This window comes from Ambystoma mexicanum, chromosome 6p (assembly GCF_040938575.1).
Source record: "Ambystoma mexicanum isolate Mex_15411 chromosome 6p, UKY_AmexF1_1, whole genome shotgun sequence".
In the NCBI taxonomy this organism is placed as follows: Eukaryota; Metazoa; Chordata; class Amphibia; order Caudata; family Ambystomatidae; genus Ambystoma; species Ambystoma mexicanum.
Window position 1 is genome coordinate 1,317,456,519 of NC_090935.1, and position 20,654 is coordinate 1,317,477,172.

The following is a 20,654-nucleotide window of genomic DNA, read 5'->3' on the forward strand; positions in this document are numbered from 1 at the left end:
TGAAGTAAAGGTGGCATACCCTCTCCAGGGCCAGTTTTCACCTTTCCATTGCAACAGAGAATACTTGGGTTCCGCTCTGAGGCCCCTATGCTCAGACCACCACCATGTCATACCTACGGAGCCACCAGTTTCTAAAGTGAGAGATCTGTAGCCCATGACTAGGATGTTGGAAAGCCTCTCACCATGTCTCAGTAGGAGAAAGACTTCTCAGCCCTCGTCCTCAGTTATGCTTTGTTCTCTTCATCAGTGTTTACCCCGGCAACTGTCTCTAGGTCTGGTTTCAGATCACCATGTATAAGCAGCCAGGGATACCCTCCTTCTACCTCCTTATCTGGAGGAGTTTTGACAGTAGCATGACACCTGCACTCGCTGCTGAGGTGCGCAAGATTTTTACTTGTTCCCATCAACCAGTGAAGTGGGGGGGGAGAAAGAGATTTCGGTGGCACCTGGAGGAGTGCAAGGCATTTATGCCTTCATCATTTTCGCCAGTCTCCATTACATCCTCCTATTTGTTTTAAGTTTAAAAGCACCTGAAGGTAATACAGTTCATAGGGCCTCATCACGAGTTGGGCGGTATATTAGCCTGGGCTAATAGTGTTACCGCCACGCGGTCCAGAGCTATTAGCGCCGGATCAAGTGTTGGCCGGTAATGGGTATTACCCAATGGGTCCATTTCGGCGCTAACAGTGCTGCGCTAATTGTGGCCGAAAAATTGGCATTAAGTGAGCGTATTTACACTGTGCTTGGAGCTCGGGGTAAATGCTGCCAGACTCGTGATTGTTCGGACCCTTAAATGCGGCTGTAATGGAGTTATCGCCACATTTAAGGGCTAACGCCTAACTTGCGATGAGGCCCATAGTGTTGTGTTATTCCAATGCAACACAAATATTTAATAGTAAAGACAAAGGATGGATAATATAGATTATGTTAAAGTAATCCATCATTCTTTCAATCAATGTGGTGTAGTAAAAAAATATACAAACCTTGTCTAAGTCCTGTATTTTTCGGTCTTTAACTTGCAGGATTTCTAACACTTTAAAGTCCTTGGCTTCGGCTTTCTGCTTTTCTCTAAAAGAGAAATGAAAAAAAGAAGTACAATCAAGCTTGTGAGCCATAATAAGTTGCTAATAATTCCAATGCTCCCCGTAACGAGAACAAATGCCATCTTAAAGTACTGAAAATTAAGTTACCATAGGCAGACAGCCCTTATATAAAAAAAGAAGCATATGCCAAGTGACAGCAAATTACATCTGAAGGCAGTTTTGACGTCTTTTACAGAAATGATGGCTCCCAGTCTAGAAGGACACTGCCTTCAAAGAACTCTTTTTAAACTAATTTGTGGAAGTCTGTCAGATAAAGTGAGTTTGCAGATCCATTCTCAGAAATCTATGCAGCTTCTTCCTTTTAAAAGGGTTTTTTTGCAACAAATTAAAAGGTGGCAACAAGGCAATTTTTCCATCATTTCACTAAGGCAGTAAATTCAAAATACAAGCGTAGGTAGCCCTGGGGGAACAGAAGGGATGACATTTCTTTGGCTTGGAGTTTTTGTTCTCCCACAATCGCTACATTCCCTAGCTGCTAGATGGAAAATTACCATTACGGTGGTCGGTCAAAAGGCAGAAAAAAAATCTCGAATAACAAATCCCGAAAAAAAAGGCCGAAAAAAAAAATATCGAATTTTTTTTATTTTTTTTATATATATGTATTTTTTGGGTCAGGTTAAGTAAAAAAAAGGGTTAAAATAAAAAAATAGAAAAAAGGGGGGTTGGGGGAAACCCCCCATTTCGAAAAAAAACCGTCAAAAAAAATTCGATATTTTTTTTTCGGCCTTTTTTTTCGAGATTTTTTTTTCGAGATTTATTAATTCGGTATTATGACCATAAACCAGGATTTTCCATCATAATTCCCAAACAATGTCAGTTTTGTATGCTTCAATCCAATAACTCAGAAACAGATTAACTAATTTTCTGAAAGAGTATTTAACACACAGTTGTAGAATTGCATTTTTACAACAACATTAAAAATAAACCTGTTAAAAATCTCAGACCGGGACCACTAGGTGGCGTGGGAGAAGATGGCCGCTTAGGCTCGTAGCTCTCGCTCCCTCCAGCAACACAGAGAAGATATTGAGCATCAATGCCCGAGATCTGCGAATCTACACAAATCCATAGATAGGGGAAGGCCTCTGGAGCTTGTGCGGTGAAAGACAGAGCTAAAGACACACTGCTAAGGGAATAACGCCGAAGGGAAGAAACGGCAGTGCACTCCGACACTAACCGTGGTGGAGAGGCTCCCCCTGCTGGCCTGAAGCGAGCACTGGTGACGTGCCCCACGCCCAAGGAGCGGAAGACGTGCGAAGGAACGAGGAAGACCAGGGTGACTCCAGGGAAAGCCCCACCTGGAAACCGTTTTCTGTCGGACACCTTGGTACAGCACACCGGAGCAGCGGCTTTCGAAGGGATGTGAGCGGAAGGAATGAACGGCCTCTGCAGGACCAGACGGAGAGGAATCGGACCAGAGACCATCTAGGATATGCAAGCGCTCGCCGGGACTGATGCAGGTAGCCCGATTGGTGGAGAGAAGACTCCCATAGCTGGCCGAGGGTTGGAAACCTTGAGGGAGGAGCCTGTAGCTGACACGGAGTACCCCACTCGGATCACAAGGAACGGCCGGGCCCCCTCTTAGTATCCCGATACAGGAGCGGAGAGGGCTGACAGCTAAAGTAGACATGGGAGTGAAGGGAAGCCCTGGGTGGAAGAATCGAGCAGCGGTCTGACGGAAAGATCAGACTGGACCTGAATACATGGAAGAGTGGAAGGGGAGTGTGAAACGAGTGTGCACTCTCCAGGGGCTAGTTCCTCCAGTGTGGTGGGATAAAACAAGCACCTGAACCGCACGCACCACTGTGAACCCCAAACTGGGGAACTAAACATCGTTGGACAAGGCAGCAGGACAAGGCAAGGAGTGACAGAGGGGCCTGGGCTGAACTGGGCTGAAAGTGTGTGCGGGGTGGGGCAATCCAGACCAATAAAGGTCCGAGGGGGTACACCATTGAAATAAAGTGAAAACTGGAGGCAAGAACAACGCAGCTGCCAGTGCGTCAGCCCAGTCAGAAACAGTGTGCAAAGCAGAAGCGGTCGAAAACAGACGGGAGGACAAAGGAGTTGCAGAACCCCACCCCCACCTCGGCCCCATCCACAGCAGCCAGGCAGTCAACAAACGGTACTGGCGGAGGAGCGATTGAGACGACCCGGAATACAGACCAAGAGTGCCAAGGTAGGAGGTTACTCATTGGACAAAAAGCAAGGGAGGCCTGACAAGGAATGCACCATAGTGCATGAAGAGGAGAAGCGGAGAAGGGAACCGCAGGGCGGAGGGGATCTAAGGTAGTAGCCCTGGCGGTACCCACCCCAAGTGCGGACTGGGTGCATTACTCGGCACAGTGAACCGCAAAGCACCCGGTGTACAGTGCAAAAGAGGAACTGGTGCCTGAAGCCTTGAGTGAGTGAACCGGAAGCCAGAGAGCAGAACGATGAGGCTAGACACAGGAATGACAGAACTGGAACTCGGGGAAGATGAGGTGATGCTTAACAAGGATGATCTGGAAAACAGGGAAGGATGTAACAACATAAGGATACCGGGCCTTAAAGAACCGGCAAGGGAGACCCTGAGACAAGTTGAAGAAAACGTCCTTTCGCTGATACATCAACTCTTTGAAGCAGAAGGGGGCAAGACAGTGCAACTCGAAAGGGCACACAGAGGAGGGAGACCCTAGGGAAAGGGCCCCTGCTCCATAGTGGCTAAATTCTTGAGCTACAAGGACAGAATGGAGTTCCTGAATAGAGCAAAGCAACTAAGGGAAGTAGAATTCGAAGGTTCAAAAGTTACAATATATGAGGACCTCTCTAACTTAACGCTCGGACAGCGAAGAAACTGCAGGTCCCTCACTACGTGATTACAAGAGAAAAAATTAGGTACAGGTGGGGCCACCCATTTTTGCTGCATTTTGAAGTGGAGGGGGTGGACTACCGGCTAACATCGTCAGAAGAGGCGGAGCAAGCCCTGAGACATTTTACAGTGGATACTGATGGCCAGCCAAGAAGCCCACAAGGCCCATTCACGAGCAGAGAAGAGACCTGCACTAGGTCCTCAAAGGAGAAGGAGAGGGCAAACAGGGAGGAAATATATGAGACTCAATGGGCCTTCACACCTCAAAGCACCCACAACGTAAAAACAACAGCCAGAGCGAGACCCCAGAGACTAACGTGTGTAAGTTGAAGTTAGAATACATGAACCGGGCAGATGCGTAGGAAAATACGTAAGATTTGCTGGAGGGAGGCTAAACCTTTCGCTCCAAAGGGACCCCTGTGAGAGAGGGGATGTTTCTGGGACTGGTATACTAAACACTGAGTTGGGATTCCGAACAGTTACAAAGTTAAGTTGTAAATTACATAAGGGGGTCGGCACCAGGACAACACACACCAGGAAAAAGCAACATAGTCTCCGTACAAAGGTGGCTATCGAGGAAAGTGGGACAATAACCATATGCAAATGTAAAAGGGGGGGTGAAGGGAATCATCCACAATGGGGAAAGGTGATCTCAAGAAGGGTCTCACCGTGGGCACGCTCATCGAGAAATGTCTAAACTCTCCGACAAAAAGGTTCCTAGTCGTGAGGGAATTCCGGAGAGCCTCAATGGATGTACTCTTCTTGGAGGAAACACACCTACTACAGGGAGAGGAACAGCGTTGAGAGAGGGGGGAATATGACATGTACACTGGGCTTCTGGGAACACTAAAAGTGGAGCAGTCAGCATAGTTCTCCACAAACAATGTACTGCTGGAAGGAAGAATTCTAATACTGCAAGGTAATCTGGAGGGAGCTTGAATACTATTGGCGGCCGTATATATGCCCCTAATCAGGGCCAAGAGGGCTTCCTGAGGGAGGCATTCGATAAAATACAAGGGTTCGAAGCAGACCAATACATCATAGGAGGAGATCTAAACTCGTGGGCGAACTAAACCTGGGACAGGACTGCGGTGGAGAAGAAAGCGGTTAAAGGGGCAGGCAAACCAGGACATTTGGGATTGGCAATTGAGAGGCAAGGCCTTGTGGAAGTATGGAGGAGTCAGCACCCACAAGAGGAGGGCTACACCTTTTCAGTGCAGTACAAAACATACACAAGGATCAACTACCTACTTATAAACAGGGATCAGGGCACAATGGTGATAGATAGCAGCATCAGGCCAGTGGGATGGACCGACCATGATATGGTGATTATGACCCTGGATGTGGTAGAGATATACAGATCTGAGGGTATGTGGCAAAGTAATGAATCACTCTGGGGCAATCCCATCTTTGAGGACCAATTGGTTAAAGCGATAATACAATACTTTGAACTGAACGACACCAGGGAGGTGGGCGCGGAGGTGGTTTGGTATGTGGGGAAAGCCACTTGGCGAGGCCTTCTGATCAGAGAGGGAGCAAGGAAAAAAGAGGGGTTTGATGAATGAAAGGCTCAGAAAGGAGATACTGGAAGGGGAGGCAAGGAAGCACGCTGTAAAAAGGAAACAGATGGGATTAGGGAAGAGTTGTTGTATCAAAGAGGGTGGAATTGAAGGCAATGGGGATGGGATAAACCCTTTGTAAATTGAGTTATCTTAAAACAGAAATACTGCAAAAGGGGGATAAGGCAGACACGCTGCTAGCAGCAAGACTCTGGGCGCAAAAAGTAGAGAGGTGGGTAACTAAATTGAAAGCCCTGAAGAAGGCGACCAGATTGTGCCAAAAGACATTGCAGAGAAGTTCGCCTAATATTATGAAACATTATATAAGTCTGAAGACTCTGGTAAGGACGATGCAGTGGGGGCATATTTAAGGGGGGTGAACATGACCAAATTCACACACCCAGAGATAGAACACCTAGAAAGCCCAATCACAGCTGAGGAGATAAAAGGACACGATAGCGCGTCTCCCAAACGGAAAGTCCCCAGGTGACGATGGCTTCACTATAGGGTTTTATAAAAGACACGCGAGAATGCTAGCGCAACATATGGCCAAGTTCAACAATCCTATTTTAGATACAGGAAAGGGGCTTGCAGTGTTCAGTAAGGCACTGATCTCGGTAATCCTGAAGGAGGGAAGGGACCCGGCACAATGTTCGTCATATCGCCCATTCTCACTCCTAAATGTAGATGAGAAAATATTTACGAGAATCCTGGTGACGAGACCTAGAAGGGAAGCTAGCGTGCATAGTTCACCCGGATCAAATGGGGTTCATAGCAGGCAGACAGGCCCAGACACCATAAGGAAAACGCTGGATCTTATAGAACATACAAAGGGAAATTTAGGCGGCCAGGCACTACCGAGTCTGGATGCCGAAAAGGCCTCTGATAGAGCGGCTAGGGTGGTTGTGAATGGGACGAGATTGAGATAGTTAGTGAGCTTAGTAGGGGAACCTGGCAAGGGTACCCTCTATCGCCCCTTCTATTCGCATGGACTATGGAACGATTGGGTGACATGATACGAAAGGAAGATCAGATAATGGGGATCATGGAAGGGGCACAAAGTCATAAGATGAGCATGTACGCTGATGAAATACTACTATATCTCTCAGATACAATGGGATCAGTGCAGAGGGTCCTTTGGACATTAGGGAAATACGGGGAGGTGTCTGGTTTTAAAGTAAACGTCAGCAAATCGATTATCCTCCCACTACAGCAGCTTACTGAGGAACAACTTAGGAAATGGGCGGACCTAGGAGTACCGGTGGAGAGGGACAGTATAAGGAACCGAGGAGTGAAGATACTGAGAGACTTGAACAATCTATATGAGTGTAACTTCCCACCACTGCTGCACAGGCTTTTCAGCGACCTGGAAGCTTGGTCGAAACTAACAGTCTCCTGGCTTGGATGACTAAATGCGATAAAAATGATGCTGCTCTCTAGAGTATTATACCGATAATAGGCGCTTCCGACAGAACTCCCCGAGTCTCACTTTGCGGAACTCAGAAAAGAATATTAAGATTCCCATGGCAGGGGAAGAAACAAAGGGTAGCTTATAAGTTATTGGTGCAACCCAAAGAGAAGGGAGGTGTGGACTACCTGAGATGCGAACATACAATAGGGCTGCCCAATTCCGAGCCCTCATTCTCCCACTTGCGTATGGAGGGGAATAGGCAATGGGTGGGGATAGAGAACTTTCTATTTCGACCTTTCACTCTGGGAGAATGGCTCTGGGCGCCAGCCGATGCGGCACCGGGAAGTGTCCACTCACACAGAATCCTGGGCCAGCTCTGGAGACTGGAGGGTCAGAAGGGAGATGGTCAGGGTTACGACATGGCTGTCGCCATTGAGCCACATATGGGCCCCACCGCTACGGGATGGCATACCAGACGATGAGAGGTTCCAGGACTGGTTCGAGGCGGGACTGGAAAGAGTAGGACAGGTCTTAAAGAAGGACAGATCAATAGAGATTGCAGACCTTGAAAAGTCCTTAGGGATAGGGAACATCTCTGTCTTTAAATACCTACAACTCAAGGGGGAGTTAATGTTGGAGGGATGGAGGATAGAAATGCAGAAGGAGCTGACACGTACAGAGAGGTTGCTGGACACAGAGAGGGGGACTAGGGGTCTTATATCTAGAATGTACCAGGCGTTGTTGGAGGCGAAGGGAGAGGATACCAATGCACTGAGGAAAAAATGGGATAGAGACATGGGGGTGGAAATGGAATCGGAGCAGTGGAGGAAGTTATGTGTAAATGCTCACTGTACATCAGTGGCATCCCAATGCAAACTGCACAGGCTCAAACTCCTATATAGGTGGCAGTGGGACCCGGTGAGGATAGACATTTTTTTCCAGGGAGCAGACCCTCGCTGCAGGAGGAAATGCGGACCAACAGCCAATTACTGGCGCATGTGGTGGGGTTCGAATAGATCCAGCTATACTGGAGGGAGGTCCTCTGGCGGATAAAGGTTTTGGAGGGAATAGATAAGAACATGGACCCCTTACTGGTGGTGTTCGGTATGGAGACAATCGAGGGAGACTGGATGAAGCTACCGCTTATGACACTATCTTTCCTGGCAGCCAGGGTGTGCTTGGCAGGAGGATGGAAGAGAGAAAGGCTCCCAAACGAGAAAGAATGGGCCTTGAAAGCGTTGGACCGGTATAAAATGGAGGAACTAACTAGACGAATACACAAGCAGACCCCGCCGACGGCGATAGAACGGGAGTCATTCCTAGCAAAATATGACCCGGAGAGCCTACACAGGGAAGGCGAAGGGGAAGATACGGGGGAGGAGGGGAATGGAGCAGGGAAGGAGTGCTTAGAGTACATTCCCAGCAAATGAGGAGAGCAGTGAGACAAAGGGGTGGCCCATTCTCAGTACGGGGCCCAGAAGGAATGAGCCAACTGTGTGCTCCGGGTGGGACCTGGAAAAAGAGACAAGAAACCCATCGGCTGTACCCGGCGGAACTGGAACATATGACCCAAAAAGACTGCTGCTGTGGCAGCCGTGGAGCCACAAGAGATCAACTGGGTGTGGAAGTAGGGGGTGGGGAGGGAAAGGAGTTTAAACCGGTTGTTGGGGGGAGGGAGAAAACACTTAAAACTTGCATGGTGAAAGTATGTTTTTTACATGCGAACAGATGTCTTTATAAGTTGTAACTGTGCCAATTCAGCAATAAATGTAATTTAAAAAAAAAATAATCTCAGACCAGTCTTTTACATTAGCTTTGTCATAGTCAATTCAAAGAAATGTTCAACAAAAATGCAAGCAAACATTATTGAATTAAACAAGGTAATGGTTTATATTTTTATTAATATTACTCATATCAAATTTTTCACTGTCCTTCCCTTTGTAATCTCGCACCAACCCCCTATCAACCTCTTCCATATCTATCACAGAAAAGAGTCCTACTCCCTAAAAGACTGTTGCTTTTAAAAAATGGTTCACATCAACATATTTTTACCAAGGTTTTTGACTAAGCTTATTTTGTATGCCATTATTTTCCAGGAATACACAGGAGCATTGAGTGCAGAGTAGAGGGTGGCAGAGCGTTGTGGAGGTGAAAGAGCAGAGGGAAGACAGTGGAGAAAGAGCAAATAGGAAAGGGTGAAGAGAAGAGAAAATAGAGAGGAGGGGATGAAGTGGGGGCTGGGAGGAGAAGAGAGGTGAGGAGGAGTGGTAAAGAGTGGCAATGCAAAGAAAAGAAAAAAAAACGGCGTGAAGCAGGCAAATAGACGAGGAGTGAGACATCTTTTAAAACCTGGACTCCAGGGAAGCTACTGAGCTGGTGGTGGAGGGGCGAGAGTAATGGCCTGAATAGGATCCATAGAGTGGCTCTATTGTTGCTCTATTTCTCTATTTGGGGCCCATCACCAACAGCTACAGATATCAAGCACATTGTTGAACTTTGTTATCAGAAGGGAGCTGAGGGAAACAGTTTCATTTTTTGGTAAGACTTAACTAACATATTTCCAGCACGCAGCTGACACTACATACGATATGCTGTACATAATGAAGCACAGTGACATTTTTTTAACTTATGCCAAATTAACTATTCCTCTCAGGTAAGAGATCTAGTCAATAGAATCAGGACCACAGTCTTGCTGCAAACTCTTCTTTTTTTTTAGGGTAAGCTTTTGTGCACCCTGGGTTTTCAACATCTATTCTGCATTTTGATCATTAAGCTCTACCGATATCATAGTGTAGAGAGGGAGCCAAGTACAGCCACTTAAGCATCGCGCCCATGTTGCCTGTATGCTGTGAACCAGAATAACTAGGTTACTCACCGTAGTGACCACCTTACTCCTAGTCCATAGTCCCCTTCCCTCCATACTTATGGGACATCTCTCCGTCCTGTGGGGCGGGACCGGAGCACTTTGTAAAAAGCATCCAAAAATGTTTTTCAAAAATGCGTCCTTCCTCTCTTTCTTGCGCAGGGCCCGGCACGCGGCCGTAACGCCGCCCACCTTAGCTCTGCCCTGCGCATCGCCCATCAGTCCTTTTCTATCGCCAGGTCAGAGACCTACTAGCAATAACAGAGGAACCTTATAAGAGGGGACGGCGGGCAGGCATATGGAGGAAAGGGGACTATGGACTAGGAGTAAGGTGGTCACTACGGTGAGTAACCTGGTTATACCCCTACGTCCCGTCCCCTTTCCTCCATACTTATGGGAGATTTCCAAGCACTCCTAACAGGAACTACAGGTGGATGGAAATACCCCTTACTGAAAAAGGTTCTTCAGCACAGCCTGACCAAACTGAGCAATAGCTCTTGAGCTCATGTCAAGACAATAATGCTTACAAAAAGCAGATGGGGAGGCCCAAGTAGCTGCCCTAGCGATGGACTCCCAGGGGACATATTTCTGAAAAGCAACCACGGCTGCCTTGCCCCGCACCAGGTGTGCATGAATACCCTTAGGAGGTTTCAGCCCTTGGACGGTGAAAGACTGCGTAATGCAGGCGGCGATCCACTGAGAAATAGTCGTTTTAGACGTCTGCTTACCCTGAGGGTTACCAAAAGTCACAAACAGTTGAGAAGAACTCCAAAGCTCGGAAGTTCTGTCCAGATAGAACTTAAGAGCCCTTCTGACATCGAGACAATGCAGAACCCTTTCTGCCTCTGAGGTAGGGTTCGGAAAAAAGACCGGCAGGGAGATCGACTGATTCAGATGGAATTCAGTAACCACGTTGTGCTGGAAAGCAGGATTCGTCCGTAGGACTACCTTATCCTTGTGAAAGACCAAAAAGGGATGCTCCACCGACAAGGCCTGGATCTCACTCACCCGCCTTGCTGACTAACAGTGACCAAAAAGGACACTTTCCAGGACAGGTACTTGAGGTCCACCGTGGCCATTGGCTCGAAAGGCTTATGACAACGCCGTCGGGACTACATTTAGATCCCACGACGGGTGCGGACTACGGATTGGAGGATAGAGGCATGTCAAGCCTGCAAAACGCCTCTTAACCACTGGGTTACTCTGAGAGTAAGAGCATTGGTCCGTAGAAAGGTAAGCGGAAACCGCTGAAAGGTAAGTTCTGCATGCCAGGACATGGACACCCGACTCTGCTAAGAAGGATACAAAGGACAAAACCTTGTCAGCTGTAGCCCCCCTTGGGTCCAACTGCCTGTTTAAACACCAATGACAGAAACTGAGCCATTTGCTTCTGTACTGGGACCTAGTCGAGGGTTTTCTGGCTGCCTGGATAATACGCATGTTTTCCGCAGACAAGTTAAGATGTTCTAAAGACTTGAACTCAGGCACCATGCCGCCAAGCTAAGCGATTGTGGGGAGGGGTGCCACATCCCCTGTTCCCCCTGATGAAGAAGATCGGGGGTCACTGGTAACCTGATCGGCGGATACACCGACAGGTGTTGAAGTTCCGAGAACCAAAACCTGGCCAGCCACCACGGGGCCATGAGTAGAAGGGAACAGTTGTATCGCTCACCTGATTCTCGCAGAGGCGCCGGTCTTGACTGGGCGACTACCGTATCTTCAAAGGTGATGTGCAGCACCCGGTTGGCTCTTTGGGCTGGACCTCTGTGCCCTGTATGCCTAACGTGCAGAGAAGATGTCTGCAGATAGAAAATACGGGGTTAATGAACTGGGGTTATTGGGGTGTCCCTATCTCCTCTTCTCCTCTCCTGTAAACCCCCACAGGTTAACGCTCTCACCTTAGGTAAGTGAATGCCGAGCTCTCCATCTGCCTCGGGGCAGGGTGCTGTAACCAGTTTCTTCACTGGATAGGTAGCGCAGGCCTCTTGACTTCAGAGGACTGCTGTCCGTTGTTTACTGCACGAACGGTAAGTTTCGAGTAACTCAAATGTCTTTAAAGTCTTTAATAATGATGTCTCTTGTTTTGCAGGGTTCCGGCGATGGCGGATGACGGGCTGAAGTGAGTTGAAGATGGAGCCCGTGTGATGAATAGAAGCGCCTGGAAGCACGTAAGTAAGCGCTTGTTGCCAGCTTCACGATGCGCTCTAACTGTCTTTTATTTTGCAGGTACAAGTTCGGAGCGGCTGCAGGGTGCCGGGATACCCACTGGGTTAGATGTGGAAAGGAGTAATGGCACGTGAGTATTAAAGTTCCCCAATGTCTTTAAACACACCTTGTTTTGTCTTTCAGATGCGGGATGCAGCGCCGACGGCCTCCGGAGCGTGCGAAGAGTTGGTAAGCTTTTGTCTTTCAGATGCCGGAATGCAGTGTGAAGACCTCCGGAGCGCACGAAGAGTAGGTAAGCCTTTGCCTTTCAGATTCCGGAATGCTAACCTGTTCTTTCTTGTCTTTATAGGAGTTGCTGAAGACTGGATTCAGGATGGTAAGCCTTTTTCCTTAGGCCCAGGACCGGATGCAGAAGACACGATGAGCGTTCTGCTGCAGAGGGTGCAGAATAACGCAAAGCAAGATTCATCCACCGGGTGTGGTTTAAATAGCCTCCTGTAGTGCTTAGGTGTCTCCTTCCACAGCCACGCCTAAGTAAGAAAAGAGTTCCTGCCTTCCAGAAGAGTTCCAGTGTTCTGAATCTAGGGAGTGGCTCCAGCCCCACCCAACAGGAAAAGTAGTTCCAAACAGAAGAGGATCAGAGACTCAACTGGCAGGCAAGTAAGCAGCATGGTCTGCTGCAGGTAAGTCCACCCAAGCATTATGAGCCCGGCGCTTCCAGCGCTGGGACTGGGCATATTTATGAGCCTGGTGCCACTGGCGCCAGGACTGGGTCCAAAAGGTCCCAATTGGGACTGGTTGGCACTCGGAACCTGGGTTATAGATCTGCTTCCAAGGGAGTTGGGAAAACCCTGACCTTTTGGAAGCAGAGACCATGACAGTACCCCCCCTCAAGGCCCCTCCCAAACCAGGCTTCTCCGGGGGTTTTGGCTTGTCAGGAAATGTTCGGTGAAATCTTTTGATTAGGCGAGGAGCGTGGACATATTCAGCAGGTTCCCAGGATCTCTCTTGGGGGCCGTAGCCTTTCCAGTCAATTAGGTAGAATAGTTTAGATTTGGAGTCCAGAATACTTTTGACTTCAAACTCGAGTTCTCCATCAACTAGGATAGGTTTTGGAGATTTGGTTAGTTGGGTTTGAGGTTGCACGGGTTTTAATAGAGAGACGTGGAAGACCGGATGTATCTTCATGTGCGGGGGCAAGTCCAACTTGACCGCTACTGGGTTTACTATGGTAGTGATGGAATAGGGACCAAGGTATCTTGGGTTGAATGTGCGTGGCCCTTTTAGAGATAGATATTTGGTGGATAACCAGACTTGATCCCCTACTTGATAGTGAGGGGCTTCCTTCCGATGTTGATCTGCTCCTTTCTTGTATTGTTCTTTAGCCCTTTGAAGGTGAGAAACAGCTTCCTTAAAGGCTTGGGTGATTGTAGAATGCAGGTAGTCTACTGCTGGTGTTTCAAGATCTTGGAGGGGATCCAACTCCGAGGTTCGAGGGTGACTGCCGTACAAAAGAAAAAATGGGGTTTTCCCAGTTCCCGAATGGACAGAGTTATTGTAGGCATACTCGGCTATCCAAAGGATATCTTTCCAAGTTTTTTCAGTTTGTTGCAGCATGCAGCGTAAATACTGTTCCAGAGTTTGATTGGTCCTCTCGGTTTGTCCGTCGGTCTGAGGGTGGTGACTGGTCGATAGTCTCACATCAATTTGAGCCGACCGACAGCAACTTCGCCAAAAATGAGAAATAAATTGACTACCTCGATCCGAAATTAGAACCGAAGGAAAACCGTGCAGTCGGATGATGTTTTCGAGAAATTCTCGGGCCAGAGTTGCTGCTGTTGGCAAGCCTTTGAGCGGAATGAAATGCGCCATCTTGGAGAATAAGTCCACGATTACTAGAATCGTATTGTATCCGGAGCATGGAGGTAGATCGGTGATGAAGTCCATAGAAAGCGTATGCCAAGGGCGAGGTGGGATGTCAATAGGGCGTAAGAGGCCTGCTGGTCTTTCCTTTTGACTCTTGTTTTGGGCGCATACTCCACAGGACATTATAAAGTCTCTGATATCTTTTTTCCAAGACGGCCACCAGAAGTAGCGCTTGATCTTTTCTGAGGTCTTGGCTATACCGGGATGACCTTCCATTAAAGAGTCGTGATAACAAGAGATTACTTTTTTCTGTAAATCTGTGCTGGGTAGGTATAATCGTTCTTGGAAATACAATAAGTTGTCCTTTACTGCAAAGTCCTTTCCCTGCAGATGCCAATTCTGTATGTCTGCTGGAGTTACAAGTTGCCTGGCTTTATCCTTAACTTCCTCTATGGATTCTGTGGCGATTACACCCAGAATTCTTTGTTCGGGAATGATTGGTACAGGTTTAGGGTTGATCAAGTGTTCTTCCACTCCCATCCGAGAAAGGGCATCGGCTTTACCGTTCTTTGTACCAGGTCGATAGGTAATTATGAAGTCAAACTCGGCAAAGAATAATGCCCAACGGAGTTGTCTAGAGGATTGGGCTTTTGCGGTTTTCAAATATTGCAGGTTTCGGTGATCCGTAATCACAGTAACGGTGTGTCGGGCCCCCAGCAGATAATGCCGCCAAGCCTTAAAGGCAGACTTGATAGCCAGAAGTTCCTTGTCAGTAATCGTGTAATTGTCTTCAGGAGGCGAGAATTTGCGGGACCAAAATGCCACGGGATGCAACTGATTGGTTACCGGGTCCTTTTGTGATAGAACTGCCCCCATGGCAAGGCTTGAAGCATCAGTTTCCACGATGTAGGGGAGTTCGGGGCAAGGGTGTTTTAAGATTGGTGCAGAGATAAATTTAGTCTTCAAATCCTGGAAAGCTTGTTCCGCCTCGGTAGACCATTCAAAACGTTTGTTTTTCTTTAACAAGGCAGTGATGGGCTGGACTAATCGAGAGAACTCGGGGATAAACCTGCGGTAAAAGTTAGCGAAGCCTAACATGCTTTGCACACCTTTTACGGAGGATGGTGATGGCCATTTGAGAACTGCATCGACCTTCTTTGAATCCATACGCACTCCACCAGGTGATAATATGAATCCCAAGAATTCAACTTCAGTCACGTTGAAAACACATTTTTCCAACTTAGCGAAAAGTTTGTGTTGACGCAATCTTTCGAGGACCATTTTCACGTGTTTCCGATGTTCAGATTCCGATGAAGAATAAACGAGAATGTCGTCGATGTAAACAACAACACACACATCTATGAGCTCTCTGAGGACATCGTTCATAAAATATTGAAAGGCGGCTGGGGCATTGCAAAGTCCGAAGGGCATGACCTGATATTCAAATAGCCCATACTTGGTGCGGAAGGCCGTCTTCCATTCATCGCCCTCTTTTACTCGTACCAAGTGGTAAGCTCCTCTAAGATCCAGCTTTGTATATATGCATGCTTTTCTGACTTGGTCCAGGAGTTCAGGGATCAAAGGTAACGGATATCTATTCTTAACGGTGATCTGGTTCAGGGAGCGATAATCGATACAAGTTCTAAGGTCTCCTTCCTTTTTTGGAACGAAGAACAAAGCTGAAGAGGCAGGGGACTTGGAAGGACGAATAAACCCATTTGCCAGGTATTGATCCAGGTATTGTCGAAGGTGAAGGTTCTCAGGCTCGGTGAGGGCATAAATTCTACTACAAGGAGGAGTAGATCCAGGTATCAGGTCTATCTGGCAGTCATAAGACCTATGAGGAGGTAGAGAGTTAGCCTGCTCCTTCCGGAAAACATCTTGGTATTCTAGGTATTCGGGAGGTAACTGGGGAGTCTCTGAAGAAATTGCTGCCAGTGCAACACCAGGTGGAGGGTGACAAGTAGAGACACATTCTGGAAACTGGACCGTTCTTGCTCGCCAATCGATCAGAGGATTGTGTTTCTCTAACCAAGGTATTCCTAGAATAATCTGGAACTGAGGGGCCTTGATCACATCGAACACGATCTTCTCATGGTGTCCATCTTGACTTACTAGCGTCACCTCTTGAGTGGTATGCGTTACTGGCCCGGAGGCTATCTCCGTACCATCCACCGTAGTAATGACGTCCTTTACAGCCTTGGGACAAAGAGTTAGATTCATCCTCAAAACCATTTCATGATCCACATAATTGCCGATGGCACCGCTGTCGACGTAAGCTTCAATTGCATGTAATCGATCCGGATTATCAGGGCTAATGAGGACCATAGGTATCACGAAATGCGAGGTCACGGAACTGGTTTTCACGCTCGGCAAGAGGACCTCTATTCTTGTCGGGCGAGGTCGTTTCCCTGCTCAGAGTTTGTATCTGTGGTAACTGCAGCTCCTACTGCCTTCTTGGCAGGTTTCACCGGACAGTCTCGAAGAAAGTGCCCTGAGTTTCCGCAATATAGGCATAATTGCAACTGTTTTCTCCTTTCCCGCTCCCTTTGTGTTAGAGGACCTTTCAGACCCCCTATTTGCATGGGTTCCCCGGAGTCTACTCCTTTGGATGGAGTTGGCGGTTTGGAAAATACTCGAGCATCAAACTTGGAACGATCGGCCTTCCTGTTCTGCAGTCTGTGATCTATTTGAACGACCAAGTCTATATAATCCGAACAGTCTTGTGGGGGATTCACTACTTGGGCTAAAACGTCTTTGAGCTCTCCACGTAGACCTCTATAAAACAGCGTAATCCTTTTGTCCTCAGGCCATTGAGTTTCCACTATTAGTCTATTGAAAGATGCAATATAAGCCAAAAGGTCTTGATTACCCTGTCGCAACGAAAGAAGCTCATTGTCCAAGGCCTGCCCCTGTGCATGTCTTGCGAACAGTTTTTCCATACTAAGCTGAAAGGCTTGAAAATCATGGAGAACCGGATCATCTTGATTAACTAGAGGGATCGACCAGTCTGCCGCATTGCCACTAAGGTACGAAAGTACAAAAGCTACTTTAGCTTGATCAGTTGGAAAGGCTGCTGGCCGACATAAGAAGTGCAACCGGCACTGATTGATAAATACCGCAAACCTCTTTGGGTCACCAGAAAATCGTTCGGGCGGAGCCAGAGGTACATTCCCAGGTAGGTTGATCTGCACTGGATTCATAGAGGATGTTGAAGGAAGATTTGCCCCTGATGCGGGTAGCGGGGTATGTCCGGCTTGTGACTGTAGCAATTGTCTAGCAAGTTCATCTGTTCTCTCCTTGGAAATAATTAGTTCCCTTCTTAGAGCGTTCGTTTCCTGACGAGCTGCATGCACTTCTGCCCTTAGTTCCCCAAGTAACCGGGCTAGGTGGTCAGTATCCGAGGTTTCCATAGCGCCTGGGCGAGAGTTTTGCGGTAGGCTTTGCGTTCTGTAACGCTCACCTGATTCTCGCAGAGGCGCCGGTCTTGACTGGGCGACTACCGTATCTTCAAAGGTGATGTGCAGCACCCGGTTGGCTCTTTGGGCTGGACCTCTGTGCCCTGTATGCCTGACGTGCAGAGAAGATGTCTGCAGATAGAAAATACGGGGTTAATGAACTGGGGTTATTGGGGTGTCCCCATCTCCTCTTCTCCTCTCCTGTAGACCCCCACAGGTTAACGCTCTCACCTTAGGTAAGTGAAGGCCGAGCTCTCCATCTGCCTCGGGGCAGGGTGCTGTAACCAGTTTCTTCACTGGATAGGTAGCGCAGGCCTCTTGACTTCAGAGGACTGCTGTCCGTTGTTTACTGCACGAACGGTAAGTTTCGAGTAACTCAAATGTCTTTAAAGTCTTTAATAATGATGTCTCTTGTTTTGCAGGGTTCCGGCGATGGCGGATGACGGGCTGAAGTGAGTTGAAGATGGAGCCCGTGTGATGAATAGAAGCGCCTCGAAGCACGTAAGTAAGCGCTTGTTGCCAGCTTCACGATGCGCTCTAACTGTCTTTTATTTTGCAGGTACAAGTTCGGAGCGGCTGCAGGGTGCCGGGATACCCACTGGGTTAGATGTGGAAAGGAGTAATGGCACGTGAGTATTAAAGTTCCCCAATGTCTTTAAACACACCTTGTTTTGTCTTTCAGATGCGGGATGCAGCGCCGACGGCCTCCGGAGCGTGCGAAGAGTTGGTAAGCTTTTGTCTTTCAGATGCCGGAATGCAGTGTGAAGACCTCCGGAGCGCACGAAGAGTAGGTAAGCCTTTGCCTTTCAGATTCCGGAATGCTAACCTGTTCTTTCTTGTCTTTATAGGAGTTGCTGAAGACTGGATTCAGGATGGTAAGCCTTTTTCCTTAGGCCCAGGACCGGATGCAGAAGACACGATGAGCGTTCTGCTGCAGAGGGTGCAGAATAACGCAAAGCAAGATTCATCCACCGGGTGTGGTTTAAATAGCCTCCTGTAGTGCTTAGGTGTCTCCTTCCACAGCCACGCCTAAGTAAGAAAAGAGTTCCTGCCTTCCAGAAGAGTTCCAGTGTTCTGAATCTAGGGAGTGGCTCCAGCCCCACCCAACAGGAAAAGTAGTTCCAAACAGAAGAGGATCAGAGACTCAACTGGCAGGCAAGTAAGCAGCATGGTCTGCTGCAGGTAAGTCCACCCAAGCATTATGAGCCCGGCGCTTCCAGCGCTGGGACTGGGCATATTTATGAGCCTGGTGCCACTGGCGCCAGGACTGGGTCCAAAAGGTCCCAATTGGGACTGGTTGGCACTCGGAACCTGGGTTATAGATCTGCTTCCAAGGGAGTTGGGAAAACCCTGACCTTTTGGAAGCAGAGACCATGACAACAGTGCACCGAGTTCTTCAGCTTCCAAATTGCTTGATGGACTAGAGGCAGAGGCGGGAAGGCGTAAGCTCTCATGTTGTGCCATGGAATCTCGAGAGCATCCCCCAGAGAGGAGGCTCCCAGCCCCCCTCTGGAGGCATACTGAGGAAGCTTCTTGTTTACCGCTGTAGCGAAGAGGTCCACCTCCGGTGTGCCCCAACGCAAGAAAATCCATGAGAGGACCTCCGCCTTCAACTCCCACTTGTAGCTGACCACTGTCCGCCGGCTGAGGGCATCCACTGTGACATTCAGCTGGCCCGGGATGTGCACTGCAAGCAGCCAAACGCCATGAAGCACAGCCCACTCCCAAATCTGGATGGACAGGTCCACGAGAGGGGGAGACTTGGTTCCCCTTGCTTGTTGATGTAATACATCGACACCGCATTGTCCGTGCATATGCGGACCACCTTGTTGGCTATGATCGGTCTGAACGCCCTGGGAAGATCGGCAGAAGCTCTAAATGATTTATGTGGAGGAGCTTGTCCTGAGGCGATCAGAGATCCTAGACCTGAAGAAGATCTAAAGTCGCACCCCACCCCAGGAGGGAGGAGTCTGTCGTGATCATCACCGTAGGGGCTGGGTCCTAAAATCCTGCACCCACCGACAGGTTGCTGAGAGATGACCACCTTTCCAGGTCCACTCTCATGGAAGCCGGAATTATTATCAGCTTGGAATCCGGGTCCACAGCCTGACACCAAGAACTCCAAAGAGCCATCTGAGTCCGCCTCATCTTGAGACGCGCAAGAGGAAGAGCCAACACGCATGAGGCCATGAGGCCCAGAAGCCTCTGGAACCACCAGGCCGACATGCTCTCTGACTGCGCAAACATCTGACACGTGGCTAACAGATCCGCCATTCTGTCCCCGGTCAGATACACTCTGCAGTCGATCGTGTTCCAGCGAAAACCCAGGAAAATCAAGTCCTGCGAGACCGTCATGGAAGATTTCCGCCAGTTCACCGACAGCCCAAGATGGAACAGGAGCTGAAGGAGCAACTGAAGATTGCCCGCTGCTTTCAGCGGGCAAGGACTGCATAAGAGCCAGTCGTCCAAATACGGATACACATGGATACCCTGCAGACGAAGATAGGCCGCAATCACCGACATCATCTTCGTGAAGACACGCGGTGCAGAGCTGAGGCAGAAACTGGAAGTGCTCCTCTCCCAAAGAGAAACAGAGGTGTCTCCTGTGTGGATTCCAAATCAGAATATGCATGTACGCATCCTGAAGATCCACCACGCTGAGCCAATCGCCCATCTGCAAGGAGGACCGTATCTGGCCGGACGTGATCATCTTGAATTTCTCTTGGGGTTGGAAAAGATTGAACTGGGAAAGGTCTAGGATGGTGCGCAGGCCAGCCTGGTTGGGTTTGGGCACCGTAAACAGCCGGGAGTAGAAGCCCTCCCCTTGTTCCCCAAGAGGAACGGTTCCACCACTCTGAGGTCCAAAAGTTTCTGAACCTCGGCTTTGAATGAGGGCGAGCCCGACAGCTGAAAAGGAGGGTTGAAAGGTGGGGTAGGGGGTAGGGGTAAGCGGAAGACCGCCCGAGCGACTGCCAAGACCCATCGGTCTTCTGTGATGGTCTGCCACGCCTCCCAATGAGACGCGATGCATCCTCCCACCGAGGTCTCGTTCAAGTGCGGAGAACCCTCATTTTGTAGGTTTCTCGGTGGTGTTGCCACCTGAACCTGAGGAGGAGGCAGAGGAGCGAGAGAAAAACCGAGTCCGTTGTTGCCTCCGGCGGTTATTCCCCGAAGGGGTATCCACTCTGCGAGCTTTCCGGTCTAGGAAGCCCCCAAAGCCAGAGGAGGGCCGGCTTTGCGACAACGGTCTCTGGGTTTTGAAAGGGGCTTTAACAAGGACCGACAAGGACTTAGCTGTCTGAGTGCTATCCTTCGTCTTGGTCAGCTCTATATCTGTTGTAGAATGAAAGAGCTCCTTAACATGAAACGGAAGGTCTAACACC

At 48.7% G+C, this 20,654-nt stretch overlaps 1 protein-coding gene across 2 annotated transcripts in view; it reads right to left on the reverse strand.

Annotated features, from left to right (window-relative positions):
* Positions 1-20,654, reverse strand: part of CNTLN (centlein) — a 2,346,865-nt gene that overhangs the window by 1,940,078 nt on the left and 386,133 nt on the right. For both annotated transcript variants that reach the window (XM_069625978.1, XM_069625977.1), the window contains exon 4: positions 984-1,068. In XM_069625978.1, coding sequence (XP_069482079.1) covers positions 984-1,068 — 85 coding nt within the window. The remainder of the gene's footprint in view (positions 1-983; positions 1,069-20,654) is intronic.